At 41.7% G+C, this 18486-nt stretch overlaps 1 protein-coding gene across 1 annotated transcript in view; it reads right to left on the bottom strand.

Moving 5' to 3' along the window:
- Window positions 1-18486, bottom strand: part of syt1a (synaptotagmin Ia) — a 91293-nt gene that overhangs the window by 9144 nt on the left and 63663 nt on the right. Inside the window, exons 5-7 of the mRNA XM_041963744.1 lie at window positions 13793-13960; window positions 12530-12697; window positions 7734-7851 (exon numbers count right to left, since the gene is read on the bottom strand). Of these exons, the coding sequence (XP_041819678.1) occupies window positions 7734-7851; window positions 12530-12697; window positions 13793-13960 (454 nt within the window). The remainder of the gene's footprint in view (window positions 1-7733; window positions 7852-12529; window positions 12698-13792; window positions 13961-18486) is intronic.

Genomic DNA, 18486 nt, shown 5'->3' with positions numbered 1-18486 from the left:
CAAGATGACTAAAAACAAACTAGGCTAAAGTCGACTTCATGCATACAAGGAATTAGATTTCTGTAACTGAGGGATGAATTGAGAAATACTGTTAATCAGGTTTCTAATTGTGTTTTTACACATGCAGATATCTATGGCGAACACTTCTGCTGCATGGCAACCAAGATTTACAGTTACTAGGTTATAGCGCATCATCCAATTTCCTGCTCAGCCTCTATGAGTAACCTGGTTTCTTTCGTGCATGTAAACATACTGAATGTAGAAATGCCTCAAGCTGCAGTTCCACTAATGGTCACTAGATGCTGCAAAAAGAAAAACTACTGAATTTACTGACATGGACAGAGAGGCTTGCACCTTCTCTGCTGAAGTGCAAAATCAATCATTTCCCAGAATAAATTAAGGTCTCAGTAGTCATTTTCATTCCTTTCAGCAGAATGTAAGTATGTAGAGTGAGTATTGTACGTAACAGCAGCAATTTTTAGCATCACTGGTCCATTATGGATATGTGTATACACAAAGAGAAGAATGTTTTTGCCTGTGTCTGCCTCTTAAAGTCTGCCAAGGTGCAATTTGATCCTCACAGACTGTAGATAAGAAGTTTTCAACACTCTGTTTATCACATCTTTGAACATCTGTCTTCCTATTAACATGTTAATGTTATGTAGATTGTTATGTTTCTACAGAAAACATACGCTACATAGAAGTCAATGAACTCTTCAAATTAGCTAAAACAGACATCTTTCATTATAAATAAAACACAGGCCACGGTTTTTAGTGTGAAAAATATCGAGCAGATTGTTGAAAATTCTGGTTGCACATGTGAAGACTGCATAATGACGCTTAATGATCCCTGATCTCGGCCCACAATCATGAGGGTTATAAAAGCTATAGTAGAAGAAATTAATGAAAACAACTTTGTGCCATTTATCATTTACGACAACACCCTGCTTGAGAAAGACAAAAACAAATAACAGCAATAATCTCAGAGATGCTAATGAGGTGGTCCCTCGCCTGAGGCTAAAAACACCCCCCTTAACTACTGAACCTCAGAGCTGTGCATCACAATGAATAAGGAGTAAGACTTTGAATCAGAGTTTATAATTAGTTGTTGAAACACTGCATGCTCTGATAATCTGGATTTATCTCTGGATCCCATATGCACCCAGTCTTTATACCGCTTCATGCTTTTTGGTCTGAGTGTGCTGCACTGAAAATGTTTTAAGTTGTGGGATTTGTAGCAACCGCAAACATTGAGCAAGCCTAGCCCCCTTAATCTTTTATCCAATTTCGGGGGATAAGGACCTGATTGCAGGCGTGTGGTCTCATCCATGACAGCTGATGTGAATATAGAGAGAAAACCATACAAACAGAGTATGAGGGGAAAAGCAGGGGGAATAAATAGATGTGATAGTGACATGAATAAAAAGGTAACAGGCTCCTAATGGAGTGGGTGTCCATTATTACTCTCCTGCTGAGAAGAGCTGGAGTGCTGGGATGAGAAAAACAGAGAATGAGGGTGTGTGTATTTGTACTGTCATTTTGTATAGGAACAGAGTACATCCAACATCATCTAAATGAGGATCTTCTCCAGCCTCATCTAGTGTGTTTCACGCAGCAAAATTAGCCTTTTTTTAATAACTTTTATCCATCAAATCAGCCTCTCAGCTTAAAATTTTACGCCACCATCAGTAAATTTGGAAAATTTTGTCAACTAAATTTAAAATTGTACAATTCTACATGTTATTCTGTGGGATTCTGCAGTGTCTCTGCACTGAACTCCCACAAATCAGTCGCCAGCACTGTCAAATTTACCCCCCTCGGATTATCTGAATGAGTGAAGTTTCTGTAGGTTTTCTTTGTCTCATCAGCCACGGGTGGCTGTCACCGCTCACAGAAACCCCTCAGTTCTTTCTCTGCTTTCTTCAAACTAATCTCGCGTAGGCAGACCTCCGTCTCATCAAGTTCACAGAGATCCAAAGAAAGTCGAGCAGACAACCGTGAAATGGCAAAGGGCAAAGAAAAGGGATCTGTGAGATTTGTCGTTGTTGAATTAGGTAAAAAAAGAGACACATTTAAAGAAGTTTTTCAAAAATGGACCAGTTGTCACATTTTGTGTTTGCAAACGGCATCGAACGATTGATTGTACGCTAAACTCCGCCCCCCTCAGTCACTGTTGCTCAAGCTTCCTGTTCTCACATGTCACATATGCAGTTTATAAAGATAGCAGTGGCAGATTAGCACTCTAAAATCTTAGCAAAGTTTAAAACAATGGATCAGCGATACTAATTTCTCACCGACGACTGACGATTTTGTTTGTTGTCTCCAGATATAATCAGCTGTAGCTAGCTAGCTAATTAGGCTAACATTAGCTTCCCTCTCTGGCTGGCTTTATGTTTCCATGCAGTTCAGACATGCTATCATGCTAACAGACTGAGGCTAAAGCTAGGAGAGAAGTATTGCTTCTGCTTATAGAAATATAAGCAGCACTGGTCTTGTATTGGAGGTTGGTATGTCTGAGTAGTATTGCTAAAAATGTAAGATCAGACGCTTATTTTGTTCTGACATGACCGTGTTTGGCTGCTTATCTTACAAACTTATTAGTTCAAACAGTACGCTTTAATGTTGCAAGAGAAGAGGCTTAGCAGGGCTTAGGATGAGGATTAACTAATATGTTTGGCAAATATCTCGAGTAATTCAGCTGGGGATGCTGGAGTGTAACTTCCCACAAATCCAATAAAGATCTGAGCTGCGAACGTTAGCCTAAACTCTGATAGCATCCACGTCCCCGGCCATTGAATGTGCTAGCTGTAACCTGTGACCCCACAAAAGAACGTAGCTAGTTAATGACATGCTAACTAAAAGCCTTGGAAGTAATGCTGGGTTTTACTGTGGTTAGCAAGCTTGTTAGCCCAGCATGAAATGACTATGGCAATACATAAACACAGAAGAATAACACATAACACAGAAGAAACTTTATCTTTTTTTGATGTTGGTCTCAATGCCTTGTTATTGATGCTTAACTATAACTGGACAGTCATTGTTCTGTGGAGGGGTTTAGCAAACTGTCAGCTGTCATGACATCTATCACTGCCTACAGCTGTATGTGCTGAAATACTGCTGCACCATGTTCAGTACATGTCACGTATCCTCTCATATCTGTAACTGTGCCTGAATAAACACAATACAGCTGAATGGGATTATGCAAGATAACCCTTTCTCAGGCTGAAAAGGAAAACACACCTGTGGCGCCGCATCGCTGCTATCCAGACACCCCTTATCTTTCTGGTCAGCAGATGAGAGTTTGGCATTATTGAGTTTTGGGCAGCTCGCCGTACCTCATATCCGGCACATTTTACCGTCTTATCCCAGACGGGTGTAATCTCTCCCATTTCACGGATGAATGCCAGCACTCCTGATGCAAGAGCGCGTCCTCGCGCATGTGTACAGCTCAGAGGCTCGCCTTCGCCGTCCTGTGGGTTACTCATCTGAGCCCTGGATCTTGGCCATAGTTTTATGAGGCGATGCACTATCGGTGGTCCATACATTTCCCCCTGGTGGCCGGAAGCTGGTTTCTGGATGAGCGATGAGCTCCGAGCTAAATCAGCTGCAGAGTTCAGTGGAGCTACTAAAGCTGTCTAATTTTAAAGAGGTTACTTACAGTTTGTATTTCAAGCTGCGAATAACTGCCAGCTGTGACTCACTTGGATTATTCCGGCGAGGGTCGTGCCTCTCGCAGTTGAAGCCTCGACACCATAATACGTGCACAGACACACAACACCAAACAAAGAATTTGTTTCCTCCCCAGATACTTCCGTGTTCATCGAGTGTGGCTGCTGCGGGCGCTGGCAGAGTTGTGCCAAATATAGCCTGGCTGTCATCTTAGCTTTCCCCCCATCATTTAGGATTTGCCATGGTGGGTGCACCCAGGGGTGACTGTCGGTTTAGTTTTACACACTCAGCTCAGCGATGAATGACACACATGCCGCACCAACACGAGCGTTTACGGTGAAACTCGTCTCTGATGCGCAGAAACCGACTCTGAGGGAATCTGAGGGGGATCTCTGTGATCTTGTGCTGCAGCCTTGTTTAAAAAATTTGACTCTTTATTATCTAAAAGCTAAGAAATCGGCCTGCAACTTATCATCCACATCATCTCTGGGATTTGTTTATATTAACGAAAAAGTCTGACAGAAACAGACACTGGCAAAATAAATGCGGCACTCCCAAATCTCTTTAAAACGGCTTTCTTCTCTCAGGGCCTGTTCGTCATCTTAATGATCCCTCCGGCCCGTTGCTTTACTGACTGGGAGAAAAGCCCTCAGTTCGAAAAGCCAGAGGAACAAAACAAATAAACCCTCCAGCCGAGAGGTTTGACGGTGAGCCGGAGCACCAGGTCGGGGCAGCTCGGCTTCATTACCGCCGACACGGCGCCTGTGTGCTTTGATAACCTCCCTCACTGTGAGCCATTACCTGGTTATGTGCCGTCTCACAGCCCTCTGGGAAGTCTTCAGAGGTACAAAGAGGACGGGACAAAACACTTTTCTGCCACTGCCTCTACAAACACGCGTGTCCTCATTCTGAGACGCTTAGCCTTTGTGTCCGACGCACTTTGGAGTCTGACTCACCTTTGATGGTGCACCATGCCGGGATACACTGTAGTAAGTTGAAATACTGTAAAACAAACCACTTTTAAAAGACAGTAAGTGATATTTTTACAGCCCGTTCCCACAAAATAACACAACACATCCATTGGAGGTCGAATGAACTGTTGATGACTGCCTGCTCCTGCAATTACTAGCTTTTATAACTCACTTTCCAGGCATTAGTCTGTTGTACCACCAGCTGGACTTTCAGGATTCTTTGAAATCTGCCTGCAACTCAACATAATGGATGTGTATGGTAACTATACATTGCCGAGCAGTGGGCTAAAGCAGAGAGAGGAGTAACTTGTCTGCAATGAGGCTGGGATTATTTTGAGACGACAGCTAAAGAGCATGGTGCTCGGTGCATCACCGCAGATAAGTAGCAACAATCCTGAGGAGCGCCAAAAGTCAACTGTACATCTCAAAATATTCTCTTAAAAGTCTGTTTTTTTTAAAGAGGCACAGCATGGAGGTAGATTTGGAGAGATGTTTCATGAGGAGCCAATCAAAAGAATTATTTCTGATTATACATTGGTTAATGATAATACCCACATCTTCCTCTGTGAGCCATAATTAGGCATGGTAAACAGGATGACAATAGAGGAGAAGGCTGATCCCAGGCCATCAATTACTTGTCCTCCTCCTTAAGCTCTGGCTGAGCCGCCCAGTGGATGGAGGCTAATTATTGTTATTACAGACCTGCCCATTATTTCATCCATCTGCTATACTTTTAAGGCCATTCTCAGAGCAGAGGAGCAGTCGCACAACTCGCAAGTAACCAAAATCAAAACTCAAACTGCAATTTAGAGTATATTCTGGTTGCGTGTAATTAGAAGCATGCGCTGTGCTATTACTGTATGCTAATAATTCACCCTGAAGCCCACAGACCAGTGCACACAGATGAAACATGCTCCAATTAAATGTGACATACGGTATGTGGTGTCAAACTGTCCGGCTTCCCCGCTATTTCAGCCTCTCCGTGACAGCGAAACCTGGCTTTCAAAGTGAACACATTCACACCCTTTTCATACTGTCTCATTGATGCGGCTGACAACTCAAAATGTTGACAATCCCACAATGCAAATGGGCACAGGTGAGAGCTAATGCCAGTAGCATAAAATGGCAGCGGGGGAGGTGTTTTTTTTTTTTTTTTTCTCCCCGGCCAAATGGCTGCTTGAGCTGGTCTGCTAGATGAAAGGGAGCTCTGAGCTTTTAATGTGCGCTGTGTTACTGTACTGCAGGATGTTTGGGCTTATATGGAGAGACTGGGCTGTCAGGCAGAAAGCAAGTGGACCCAGGTGTATGGTAATTGCAGCAGAAAGAGTCAAGCTGGGAGGGAAGTGCACACGGGGAATTTAAAATGAAACCACTGAAGAAAGTCAAAAGAGAGACTGGAGGGAGGGAGAGGGGGCAGCTTACTGTCTGATTTTGTATTTGCGTTTCTGAGTGTGTGCATGTGGGGCTCTGTGTGGACAGCTGATCGATATTACAGCTAAACGTCAGCGTTTTAATGCCGCATATTTGTGTGAAAGTGTGATTTTTGTTAAGGCACCTGTAGACAATAACAATCTCACAATTTAACTGAATGTCAAACTGTGCAAAATCGGTCTGACTGAGTCTGGGTAACAATCTGCATCAGACTGTGCAACATCAATTCTGAGGCACGCTCATTGTGCAATGAATATCTGATGCATCACAGCGCTAAGACGTAAACAGGTTAAAAAAACAGTCTCTGCATGAAGCGACGTAAACTTGTGTCATCCATCTGCGTCAAACAGACAAAACAACAGACAAGCTTTGGATAATTTTTGCATTGATTAACCTTAAAAGAGGAGGAGGACGACAGAGGTCAGGCCACATGAAAAGTGAGTCTGAGATGAAGTGTATTCTGCCTCATTTCATGATGATGTTCGTTAGCATGGGCCGTAGCAGCACTCCTATTGTGGGATTTTCCTTCGAAATTTTGGGCTTTTTCATAAATTTGATGCATCCTGCGTGCTGAAGCTTTAAATAATCCGTGAATGGACTTGTCTCATGTTTTTGATTGATCAAACATTTCATCAGGTTTCACTCACGAGCACACCATCACCACACCCTTTAAGACTGGAAAAAAGATCATATTTAGCCTAAAAAATAGCCAAAAGATTTTAATTTCAGTGTGATACAAGATAAGAAGAAAAAGACTGGAAAGGTTTTTAACCCTGACAGGAAAAAAAAATAAAGGAAAACAGTTACACTGGGACAAATTCTAATTTTCAGCAGTCTTGGTTTCCAAAATCCAGTCCAACATGAGCTGTATTCCAAACGCCTTCGTGTGCCAGCATTATAATTGTACAGCGATTAAGGTGTGTTTGGATTTAAAGCTGTAATTTGCACACAGCTGGCTCTGCTACGCACCTTTGCCCACATTGCTGACTTGCTGCCCAAAGGAAACAACACACAGCTTTACAAAATGAGATTCGTTCATTTGCGCTTCACAGCGCGACATTAAAACTTCTATTAAGAAACGTGTCCCTTTATGGGACGCCGGCTCCTCTTTGACTTGATGGAAACAGACAGAATGACCCCGTGTTGTTCGTGAATGGTCCAGGCACGAACTTGTGGCCGTTGCACGCACGAGGATGTTCCCCCCTCGACCGCCCTCACAAGTGGCACATTCTGTTACCATGACATCAGACCGTGTTGTGACAGAGGTCATCAATTGATCTTAATCCTGTGTGGGTTTATTGTTGGAGCTCCGCCACAGCACGAATATGTGTCACTCTTTCTACTCGTTCCTTCTCGTCTCAACATATTGTCTGAATAAGTGCATGCTGCAGTCATCAGTGGTTGCATGTGTTGCTTTTCCACATGAGCTCTGAACAGTGCAGTTTCTTCACAATCTGAACATTTGTAACAGAAACCTTTGGAGAATTTTTTTTTTTCTTTGACAAATCGTGACCAGTGATGTATTTGGGTGGTTGTTAGCACTGTTAGCAGGAGAGGCAAAGTCTGTAGTGCAGTGCATGTGTAATTACAGACAAAGGGGCTGTCAGAGGAAAAATCAGTGGGCACACACACACACACACACACCATTACAATTCTCCTCACCTGACAAGCCTCCCACATCCATTTTCTTCAGGTTTTTGGCCTCCAGGATGACCACGGTCAGCTTGCCGGCGGTGGGCACGTATCGCAGGGAGAAGCAGATATCGCCCAGCTTCTCTTGCTGTTGGACAGGCAGAGACACGGCGGCGGTGAGAACGGTCTTAACGGCAACCACTAAAATCCAAATTTACTGCATCACGTGCTCGCAGCAGATGCTCACTGAGAGGCGAGATGAGGGGGACAAACAGCTCGTAAATTCCCCTCCAGAGCACATTAGCAATTGCTCAGTCAACCAAATCCCGAGCTCCGGTTTGCCTTTTTAACATTTAAGACGTGTTATGTTAATTTGGTTCTTCTCTTCACAAACACACAGGATAATGAAAGCTTCAACGTAACATGTAACATGAGAGTTTAATGGTTTTAAAGGTTAAAGTACAGGACAATGACACTGGGCTATAAAGCTGTTTACAGTAATTATAGTATCCAGTTTGAATCAAGGTGTATGTATTAGTGCTCTCTAATGCAGAAAATGAATAGCTTGCTATTTGCAGCTGAGGAGGGACTAATTGTATGTGCTAGCTCCTTGCACCCAGAGACTGAGTAAGCTAATAGGGCCGCTAGCCGCAGGGCTAACTGAGCTAACTATCCAGCTACTTTAGCAACAAGTAAAGATTTTTGTCCAGAGTTGAAACAGAGCAGCCGGAGGGTAAACCACAATTTTTTTTCTTCCATAAAACACGATCTAGTTTCACACAAATCAGTGAATATAGCTGTAAACTTTTGCCTTTGTACCAGCATTTTTTATACAGAAATCAATGAGGCCCGGCTTCCAGAAACACTCCGGTAGCATCCTTCTCTTTATACATCCATGGTGCATCATAAAAATTCAGAAAGGAAATGACAAACTCTAAAATATCATAATACCAGGTAGTGGTGTATAGGTGATGTATAGTGCAAGGCATATGTGTTGAAAACACTTAAACATCTGTCTAATATAAGCAGTGTTTATGAGAAGTGTTTCTTTACATCATAGCAACATATGCCGATCACAATAAAAATGAAAAAGACGAGTAGAGACTTTTCCTTTTGGAGACAAATAGGAATACAGAAATATTTCCTGATACACTGCATGTTCAAAGTGTTCTGCTGATCTGTTTGCAGGACAAGCTGTTCACAAGGTTAGTCATCGTGTGAGCCAGCTGTCTGCTGTCTTACTGTTTAAACGCAAAATCATTTCAAAATACTGAAGAACAGAAAAATCACAACAAACACACACTGCTCCGTTACTTCAACTGAGAAACTCGGCTGCGGCAGGTTTATAATGTCAAACCATTTCTTTCATGACAACCTGCAGAATTTTGTAGAATAAATGACATGAAGAATGATCAGTTTAATTAAATTATAACTGAAGTAAGTAGATGTGTAACAAATAAGGTTTGCTGGTGCAACTGCTAATGATGGGAACAATCGATGATTTTCATTACATCCAAACTTTTACTTGTGTAAAAGTACAAGTGCTGGCATCAAAGTAAAGGTACTCATTATTTGTTAGATTATCATTATCAATGCAGTTCAGTAGCAGATCAGAAAAGTCTGACTTTATCTTATCCGAACCTACAATAATACGTCAGTTTATTTGCTGATTATAGCTTGCATTATCAATTTAATTCTGGAGAGTTACCAGCAACTAAATCATCAAATAAATGGTGTGGAGTAAACTAAAAAGTACAATATTTGCTCTGAACTTTAGTGGAGTAAGTAGTGCAAAACTGCACTTAAGTACTTTGGTATAAATAATTAGTTAGAGCACTGATCCACCACTGATTACATGTTACAAAAGCAAACACTGCACAATAATCTCAAAATGTTCTCTGTAATTTTACTATAATTTATAGAGTACTACACTCTTTAAGTGATCTATTATATCAACTTGCTTTATTATTTATTTGTGTTTTATGTAACTCTACTCTGAAAGTAGTGTACAAATGGAAAACGGTCAAAGTGTGTGAATCAAAAAGGATTTACACTGAAGATCAAAATATATCAGGCAGAAAAAGAGACTTAATGAACATTTAAGTTCAGGAAAACATCGATCAAAACCGAGACACAGTCTGAGAACATCAGAGTTAATCTGTGAGTCACGTCCAATCAATCGTACAACAGCTCCTTGCATGTGTTCAATCTTCCACTTTACTATTTTGGTTTGAATGCGCTCTAATATTGGCGCCCACCTTTGTTTGTCACCCATCGCTTAGCTGGAAAAGTACTGACTGCAATCACTTGACTGGTTCGCACAAATCACAACACAAACCTCGTTATCGTACGCTGAGCCGAGAGCGGCGCACATCCTCCCCGCATCCCTCATCAGCACAGGCGGCAGGCACAGTCAATAACTCTCGCTCAGGTCGCATCTGCTTTGCGTGCGGCCATTTTGAACAGAGATTATGAATCGGAAGCAAAGCGGACCCGAATATCGACCTTTGTTTTACTTCAGGAGTCTTTCATCAAGTTCCAATCAAAGCCTCTTCTCTCATTCAGAGTCAGAGCGCTGGAAATGGCTGCAGTGTTTCGTACCGCGAAAGGCCGCGACACATTTCATTTAGCAAGCGCTGTCCTGACCGGTCGCACTACAAAACCAACGACCAAAGAGTCTTACACTGATGACAAGGACCCTGCTGTAATCAACACAAATACATGCTCCCATGGACGCCAGCAGACACGCAGACACAGTTAATTATGCGTGTCAAGAGCAGTGACCAGGCTCTTTAATATTTTCTATGAACTGTAAAAGGCCAACAGCTGCCTTTTCAACTTAAAGGGCATTTTCGAAACCCGATATTTCATATCTGACCTTAAGGTAAAGAGGATTGTGTTACCTGGGTGTAGGCGGAGTACTAAATCTCTAATCTTATTCACTCTGCTGCCTTTTAAAAGCTTTATACCTGAAAGAGCAGCTTTGTTTGTGCTTCTGGACTGATACGCTGAGTCCTTAGAAAGCTTTTTATGGTTTATATACATTGAAAACCAGTGGCTCTCAGCCCTTTTTGGGCTTGTTATCTCTTATAATAAATCCAGGTCTACTTGTGATGCCCAATCTCAAGCTGCACATGTCTATGGTTGTGAACAGCTCGGTGATGAAGTGACTCTTCCTTCTCATTTGAATATTTCAAGAGGCCTCAAGAGGAAAGAGTATTTCATAAAAAAAATTGGAAAAACAGCGAAACAGTCTGAAAACTGGACCACTTCCTGTGGCAGAAATATGCAATTTTGTGGTGCTCTGGGACTTTAAGGAGCTGACTTTATTTGCATCTAATTTCCAGTCTGTGTTCCCCGACATTTTTTTCTCATCTGCCTTCTGTTGACTCTGTAATAAAGGAATAAAATGTCCCCTTTTCTATATTCCTGCTGATTTATACTGATTATAATTTTTGGATGGACGTTGTTCTAGTACATGTCAGATTTTGGAGTCAAATTGTTTCTCCCTTTATTTATTCTCACTGAAATTTGATTTTATATCCCTTCATTTCAATTATCGCATAATTTGGGCATTATATGCTGCTTTACTGCAACTTTTGTCGTGTGTGCTGCTATCTCTGACGTCCCACTTGAGACAGAAATTCTCAAAGAAATACTTTGACATTTTGGGAAACTCACTTACTCACACTCAAAGTAGATATGAATGTAAAGCCAGGAGGTGATTACTGTAGATTATCTCGTCATAAAGACTGAAAGCAGGAAGACACAGCTAGCCTGGCTCTCACCAAAATTCAAAAATACAACTAACACCACCTCTAAATAGTGAAAATGTCAAATACACAAATTAATATATTTCCCCAAATGCCAAACTTTTCTTTTAAACTCAAGACTTACTGCAAAAAAAACTTTTGTTTGCAACCATCAGTAGGTTCATATGCTGAGCAGCCAAGACAATGGAGCCCTCTTTACTTCAGCAGGTGTAAATTGCAGCTACTCAGGCAGACACTTGCATTCATGAGTCCTGCAAACCCCCCTGTACTCCACATTATCTAAAACAGTTGTTGACAAATAGACAAATGGATCACTGCATTGTCACTTCTATTCCAAATTACTGTTGAGTGGCACATTGTGATTAGAGCATTCAAGTCATGAATGCAACAACAGAACATTTCAATACTTTTCATCAGCTGGAAAGAGGACAGTACCAGTTTGTACGTTCTGCTTCTGCTCTCCACTGAGCATCCACAATGCAAAGTGTCGCTCCAGAGTTTCAAGCCGTGTGTAAAATTGCCAGGTGCAGCTGTGCGATCAAACGCTAAGGAAGTATCGTGATGCCCTTCAACTCAAACAACACCGCCAGCCATTCGACACCGTTATAATTAACCTTTAAATCAAACCGCCGTAATGCTAAAAATGAGGTTCCCCTGGCAACATGTGCTATATGCCATGACATTTACCATGAAAATTGAATCTCCTGAACTGTTGCCTGGAAAGTCACACTTGTATTAATTGAAGGGGAAGTGTGGACATCTGATTAAGTGACATTTCCAGGGGAGATGGATTACTTCGGCCACGGCGCCACATTTGTAGTTCGAGAACAAATGGCTTGCTGAACATAGCAAAATAATCACTGCGATATCACTTATGCAAGCACCAATAAAAAGACTTATTACTGAAACGGCAGCTACCAGATGTACAAATCTGAGCCTCGACACACAGACGGGGGTCAGAGAATATTTTCAAACCTACTCATTTCCCATTTTCTCTGGAGTGATTGAACTTTTGGCATGTGCGTCTGCCTACACAGGCTTCATAAGTCTTACCTCCTCCTTCTCAGCGCTCTGCAGATCCCGCCACTCCTCTGTTATGTGGCTGAAGTCCACCTTGTTCATGGGCACCTTGATGTCGCCGATCGCATCGTGCTTGGAGAAGCGGTCAAAATCGTACACCGTCATTACCAGCGTCTTTCCGCCGAGCTCTACGTAGGGGACCTGAGCAGGACGACAGTAACAGATAAGTTTCTTTTACCAATGACTGATGATTTCTTACTCAACTGTTGCTCAGAAGAATCTCTTTGCCCTCTCAGTTGTCAGTCTGGTTGAATGACTGCAATGTTTTGTTCTCCACATACTTCTCTTTTTGCAAACCATTCATACAAAGTCTGTTCCTGAAAGCATGAAGGACCATTAAAAATAATCCTCTCAGCCATCTGACTGTACCAAAACAAGCTTGTCAAACTTTTCCAAACTCATGCGTACTCAAAATAAAGTTTCATTTTCACACATTTTAATTTAATATTGTCAGTTCAGGATTTCCATAGAAAATTTGCTGTGTTTCTAAAGTTAATTACACATTAAGAAGAGTAAGACGTGTGTGTTTTTGTGGTGGGTGGATGGTGATGTTGTGGGTGATTCTGTTTTGACTACTCTCCCAGCCTCCACCCTCATAGTCAGTATTATCAGGCCTCGGGGGTCCTCAGCAGCACTTGTGATGCTTGATTGGCTTCAATTTGGGGACAAAACTTATTAAATGGAAATGGCTTGTTACAAGTCAAAAAAGAAGAGTGAGGGAAAGATAAGAGTCTCTGGTTTGTCCTTGACACTATCTCACAAAATCATCTTGACAGTGCTTATAATCACCTGTCCTGTTTTTTTTTCACAGGTTTGGAATTAAGTGCGGCCAACCCCCCCCCCCCCACACACACAAATAAACCTTGCATTGAGATGGATAGCACATCACATTATGCTTAACTTACACCAAACACCTGCGCTCTCCACTGTCGGATGAATAACAAAACTTTCCCCACTGCTGAGCAACAGCCACGCATCCATTATGGCTGAGGTAAGGCCAGGGTGTAGCCATGCATCTGCCTGTGTTAATCCCAATCACAGTGAGCCTCGGTGTGTGTGTGTGTGTGTGTGTGTGTGTGGAGATTCTGTCAGGAGCTTGTTAATGTGCCAGCTGGTTGCTGTCTCCACACCTTCCCAGCATTCATGGTTGCATGCAAATCAGATTGTCAGTGGAACCAAAAGATCTCCGGCGACACAAAAGCTAATGTTTTTAAGCATCCGGTGGACTCGTGGTACCTTGAAGGTGAACTGCTCATTGAAGACAGGATTGAGGGTCTTCCTGTGGACTTTGGTCTCAAACTTCTTCTTCTTGTCAGGCAGCAGGTAGACCTTTACGTATGGGTCAGATGTGCCACCCATGTCCATGGCAGGCAGCTCTGCGGCCTGAATGATCCCCACAATGAGCTGAAAGAGGAAGACGAAGGGTTGGAAAGTGAGATGATGATAATGATCAGAGTGTTTTTTTATATTAAGAAATATTTCTTAATCATTGAACTCAGATGGGATTTTTTTAGTCTCTTTTGACGTCAGTAGGAATTATTCTTTCAGAATGATGATTCAGTGTCATTTTTCTGGGATATGGCTGCGATATTAGAAGATATCGTAAAGGTTAGGATGTGTCAGAGTCGGAATGAGAGGGCTGTTTCTCTTCACGTAAGGCCAATAATTGATAACCACAATGGGGGGCCTGTGAGGCTGATTGACCTGCCAGTCAGAGCTTCTACTCAAAGGCCTCTCAGGAGGCCCAGCTAGTCAGTCAATCAACTTCCTATCAGGCAGCCATCAAGCTGCAATCTGGAGGCTGACCAGGGCACTCAGCCATGCTGCTCTACAGCTGTCAGGAGCTGCATCAGCTTACTGGGTGGTGCTCCCAGTGACACAGTGGTAAATAAAAAAAAGTAGGAAATAATAACCTCCACTTGGTAATCACCATGAGGAAAATAACCACCAACATGCAGGAAGCCCAATTTTACAGACAGGAAATCATACATTTTTCTGTGCTTCTTTTTTCTCACAGAGAACAGGCAGCACTTTGAGACACTTGAGAAATTGTGAGAAGCAGAACTGCTCTGAAAACTGTGATTTTAATTCAGGCCACAGGAACACAGTTTTTTGGACAAGCTGTATTCAGATGAAAAAGGTAAACAAATAAAAAATGTTCTTGAAACTTGAATTGAAGGATGAAAGCTCATTCTTGGCTTTGGAAACAGTAGTTTGACAAAACAATCCCAACTCAAGGTCCACTGACAGTTTCCACCTGCATCACATGGTCTTCATTGGCGGCTGGAGTTTGCTTCATCCACAGCACTTTTTAGTTTGGAAATAGTAACAGAAATAATCAGTCTCACAAATCCAAATGCAAATTCCCACAGCTGATGAAGATCATGTGATATGTCTGATTGGTCTTGGAAGTAGACCCTTAAAACTAGATCTAGGCAGTCCAGCCATACCAGGCTAGACTAAATCTCTAAAGCTACATGTAAATATGTGCATTGCTCTCTAGCTAAGTTAGCCCACAGAGCTTTTCCTGGATCAGGCCCCGGTCTCAGTGAATGCACAAAAGTCTTCATCACTCAGTGCTTCTATTTTAATCCCAGGTCCATCTGTGCTTCTATCTTGGCCTCCGTCCGACGCTTCAGCTTTAAAAACTCTTGGCAATTTGCTTCCACGTATTAATGTTTAATTCGACTAATTAAATGATTTCTTCCTCCAGACTTCTTCTTTCCGTGGCAAATGTTGATATAACTAAAACTTAAACTAACTAAATGTACCTCACATGAATTTGTTAGCATTTTCATGATGGGTTTATGTTGTGATGATTGACGTCATGTTTAGGTGAGTTGACCCTGTGCTTCATCTCAGAGTGTGAGCATTAACACCTCAACTGCATACAGCACAGGTTAATGTTACCATTCCCATATTATACACTGTCTCAGCACTACACTGTACTGTAATACTGCTGCACAGATCCGTATTGGATGGTGGTGTGATTCCAGTAAGGCAAAGGTTGTCATGAAATGATGCATTGATCACACAGCGTCAACATTCTGTAAACGTACTACAGATGCACACATGTACACTGTAAACACACAAACAAACATCACACATGACCATAATGAATACAAGATGAGAACATCATGGACAGAATCCTGCATTAATTAACTGCTCCCCAGGTTGTGCACAACATTTCCTTGAAATTACCTTGAAAACACTGATTTGACTGTCTGTATGGATTTCAATGGACCACTCTGACTTAAACATAGCTTCTGTAATTGCACCTCTTTGTGCAGCTTATCACGATCACTTACAGCAAAGTATTTACATACCTCAGAGGGCAAATAAAAGACGTACATTATTCTAGCAGTGATTTACCTGAACCTAAATATAACGACGTTTAGCACCGTAGTGCTGTGAAGTGACACTTGGATTTTGAGTGTACCAATTCATCCTTGCATGCTGTCCTTCTGATTTGCACCCATCCATCAGCACAGTCTGTGGCAGAGACAGCATGCCACACCATCTTTACTGGAAGAGGACTGGTGCTTTAGCAGAGCGATAAGAGCCGGATGTGGTTGGAAATGCGGGTGTGTAGTTTGCTGCTTCGGCTAATCATATCTTTCCTCGTGCTGTACGACACTGCAGCTGACGGTCGCAGCATCAGCTCAAGTCGAGTTTTCCCAAATCTCATTAGGAACACCTCTGCTCAAGATCAAACCAGGCAGGAAGCACTCCTGAAAGTACAATCAAGCATAAACCTCGTCCTTTTTTTCTCAAATTTCACTTAGTCCCCAAATATGAGTCGACTGAGCTTTTCCTAAATTCATCCTAATTTTCTCAAAATTGGTTTAAGTGGAAGAAATGACTTTTAGGAAAACCCCCTTTAATTACAATAACTGAGTAATTTGGTGTTAGATGGTAATTTTACAGCTGCTACCACTTCATTTAACTGTTTTATTTCTTGAATGGGTAATTTACATCATAACCAGAGGTGCAACTAATATTTAATCAGTTAATCTTTTCTTTGTGTCAATTAATCATTTATTCTCTAAAATACTCACACAAATAGTGGAAACTACTCATCCCACATCCCAAGGTGACATCTTCAAACTACTTCAAACTAATAATGTCCAGGTCAAACCCTTCTTTTTGCTAAAAAAGGCAATTTTGCCATCCTGTACCGAGCCATCACCAGAGGACATATTTATTTAAACGGAATCAATGACACATGCCCTTGGTAATATACAGTAGATAAATGAAAACAAATCAGATGAATGAGGTTTGACTAAATAAACAAAAATCCATACACAGCATTACAATGTATAATTAAAGGAAATTGACAAGACATTAAGTATTGGAGTATTTAGGAAAGAAAAAAAATCTAAATTTAGACAATATTTAGAAATCTGGTAGGATGAGTAGACCATAAGGAAGGTCAATGCTGCAAAAGTAGAAGTATGTGACAAGATTATAGATGAGTTGAGGTGTTTGTTTACGCCAACAAGAGGGGCTGACTGAGGACCTGCGATGGAGGTTTATTAACCAGTGGTCGGGTCGGTGTTTGACAGCAGCTACATGGACGTCAAATCAGATGCAGCCTGGTATAAAAGAAATTGTGTGAAGAACAAAGGAAACATTTTGTGATGTGAGACCTTCTAAACCACCGCTGTCCAGGCGCTTTAGTCTTCTACTGGGTTAAGACTAAAGATGTGGGGAACTATCTGTTACAGGACTCTTGGGGTGTAGGTGACATTCAGTCTTCAACACTGTGCTTTCATCTTTCACAATGGCCAGAAAAAAGATACTGACCTCTTTATAGCGCACAGTCTGTGACATGGACCTATCAATTTTAGATGTTGTGTGAAAGGAGGGGGCACACGAGCCCAACAGAGCTGCTATTTTGGGTGCTTCTTCTGAGCTTTGGACTGTCATGAAACTCTCCCGCTTAAATCATCAGTACAAAAGATGAACAACTGTGTGAGAAAATATCTGGTTCTTTGATTAAAAAGTCAAGCCTGTGTGCATAAAACTACACCCAAGATGCATTTCGGCAAGAAACATCCAATTCCAGAGATTAAGATCCTGTTAAATGTGTGCTAAGAGCAGACAGAAGACTATGATTAGAGAAAACTACAGCTTGAATCAGTTCACTTTTACATTTCTATCAATTTTAGATGAATTCAGTAACTATGGTGATGGCTACCATTCTGATCCGCGCCTCAGCAGCCGAGGCTCAAGGGTAACGTGATAATGGACACGATTTCTGAATAACTAGGTTAAATAATGAAAACTGGATGTCTTTATATAAACGTGTATATGATCCTTAAATAATCCGGGAGAGTCATGTGACCTTATGTTGATCAACACTGAGAAAAACCTGAAATGGGAACATAAAATGGGGAAAAACAGCTCCAGAACCAGCACCCATTCAGCAACTCTATAGCTCGATTAATCAAATAATCTAATATTCCAGCACTAATTATACCTATTATCACCTGACTATTGACAATTACACCTTTGACAGTAAAAAGAAAAACAGTTGCGGCTTTGTGTTTGCACATCTGTGTGGGTGTTTCTGTTGAACTAAGGACTCGGGCCCTGTCACAGCAGAGGGCTGCTGGTGTTAACCCCTCTCTGTTAGTGTGTTACTGCTCAGTCCAGTGAGCAGCACGCTGACCAAAGGGGGCACAGGACGGTGATTCAGTCCCTGGCAGCTTATCTTGGGAAGCTTTGTCCCAGTGCATCATGGCTCTGCTGACACACACACACACACTTCCAAAGAGGACCAACAGTCCTTTTCCTGGCCAATATTTACTGATTTGGGTGTTATTTCAGAAATGAACTGTCTAGGGGAAATTCTGAACTAAATGATTAAAAAAAAGAAAGAATTGAATGTTTTGAAGTTCATCCCGTCTTAATAATGATCTTAAAAT

This window comes from Chelmon rostratus, chromosome 22 (genome assembly GCF_017976325.1).
Source record: "Chelmon rostratus isolate fCheRos1 chromosome 22, fCheRos1.pri, whole genome shotgun sequence".
Classification (NCBI taxonomy): Eukaryota; Metazoa; Chordata; class Actinopteri; order Chaetodontiformes; family Chaetodontidae; genus Chelmon; species Chelmon rostratus.
The sequence above is the reverse complement of the archived record's forward strand: the minus strand, read 5'-3'. Positions and strand labels throughout refer to the sequence as shown.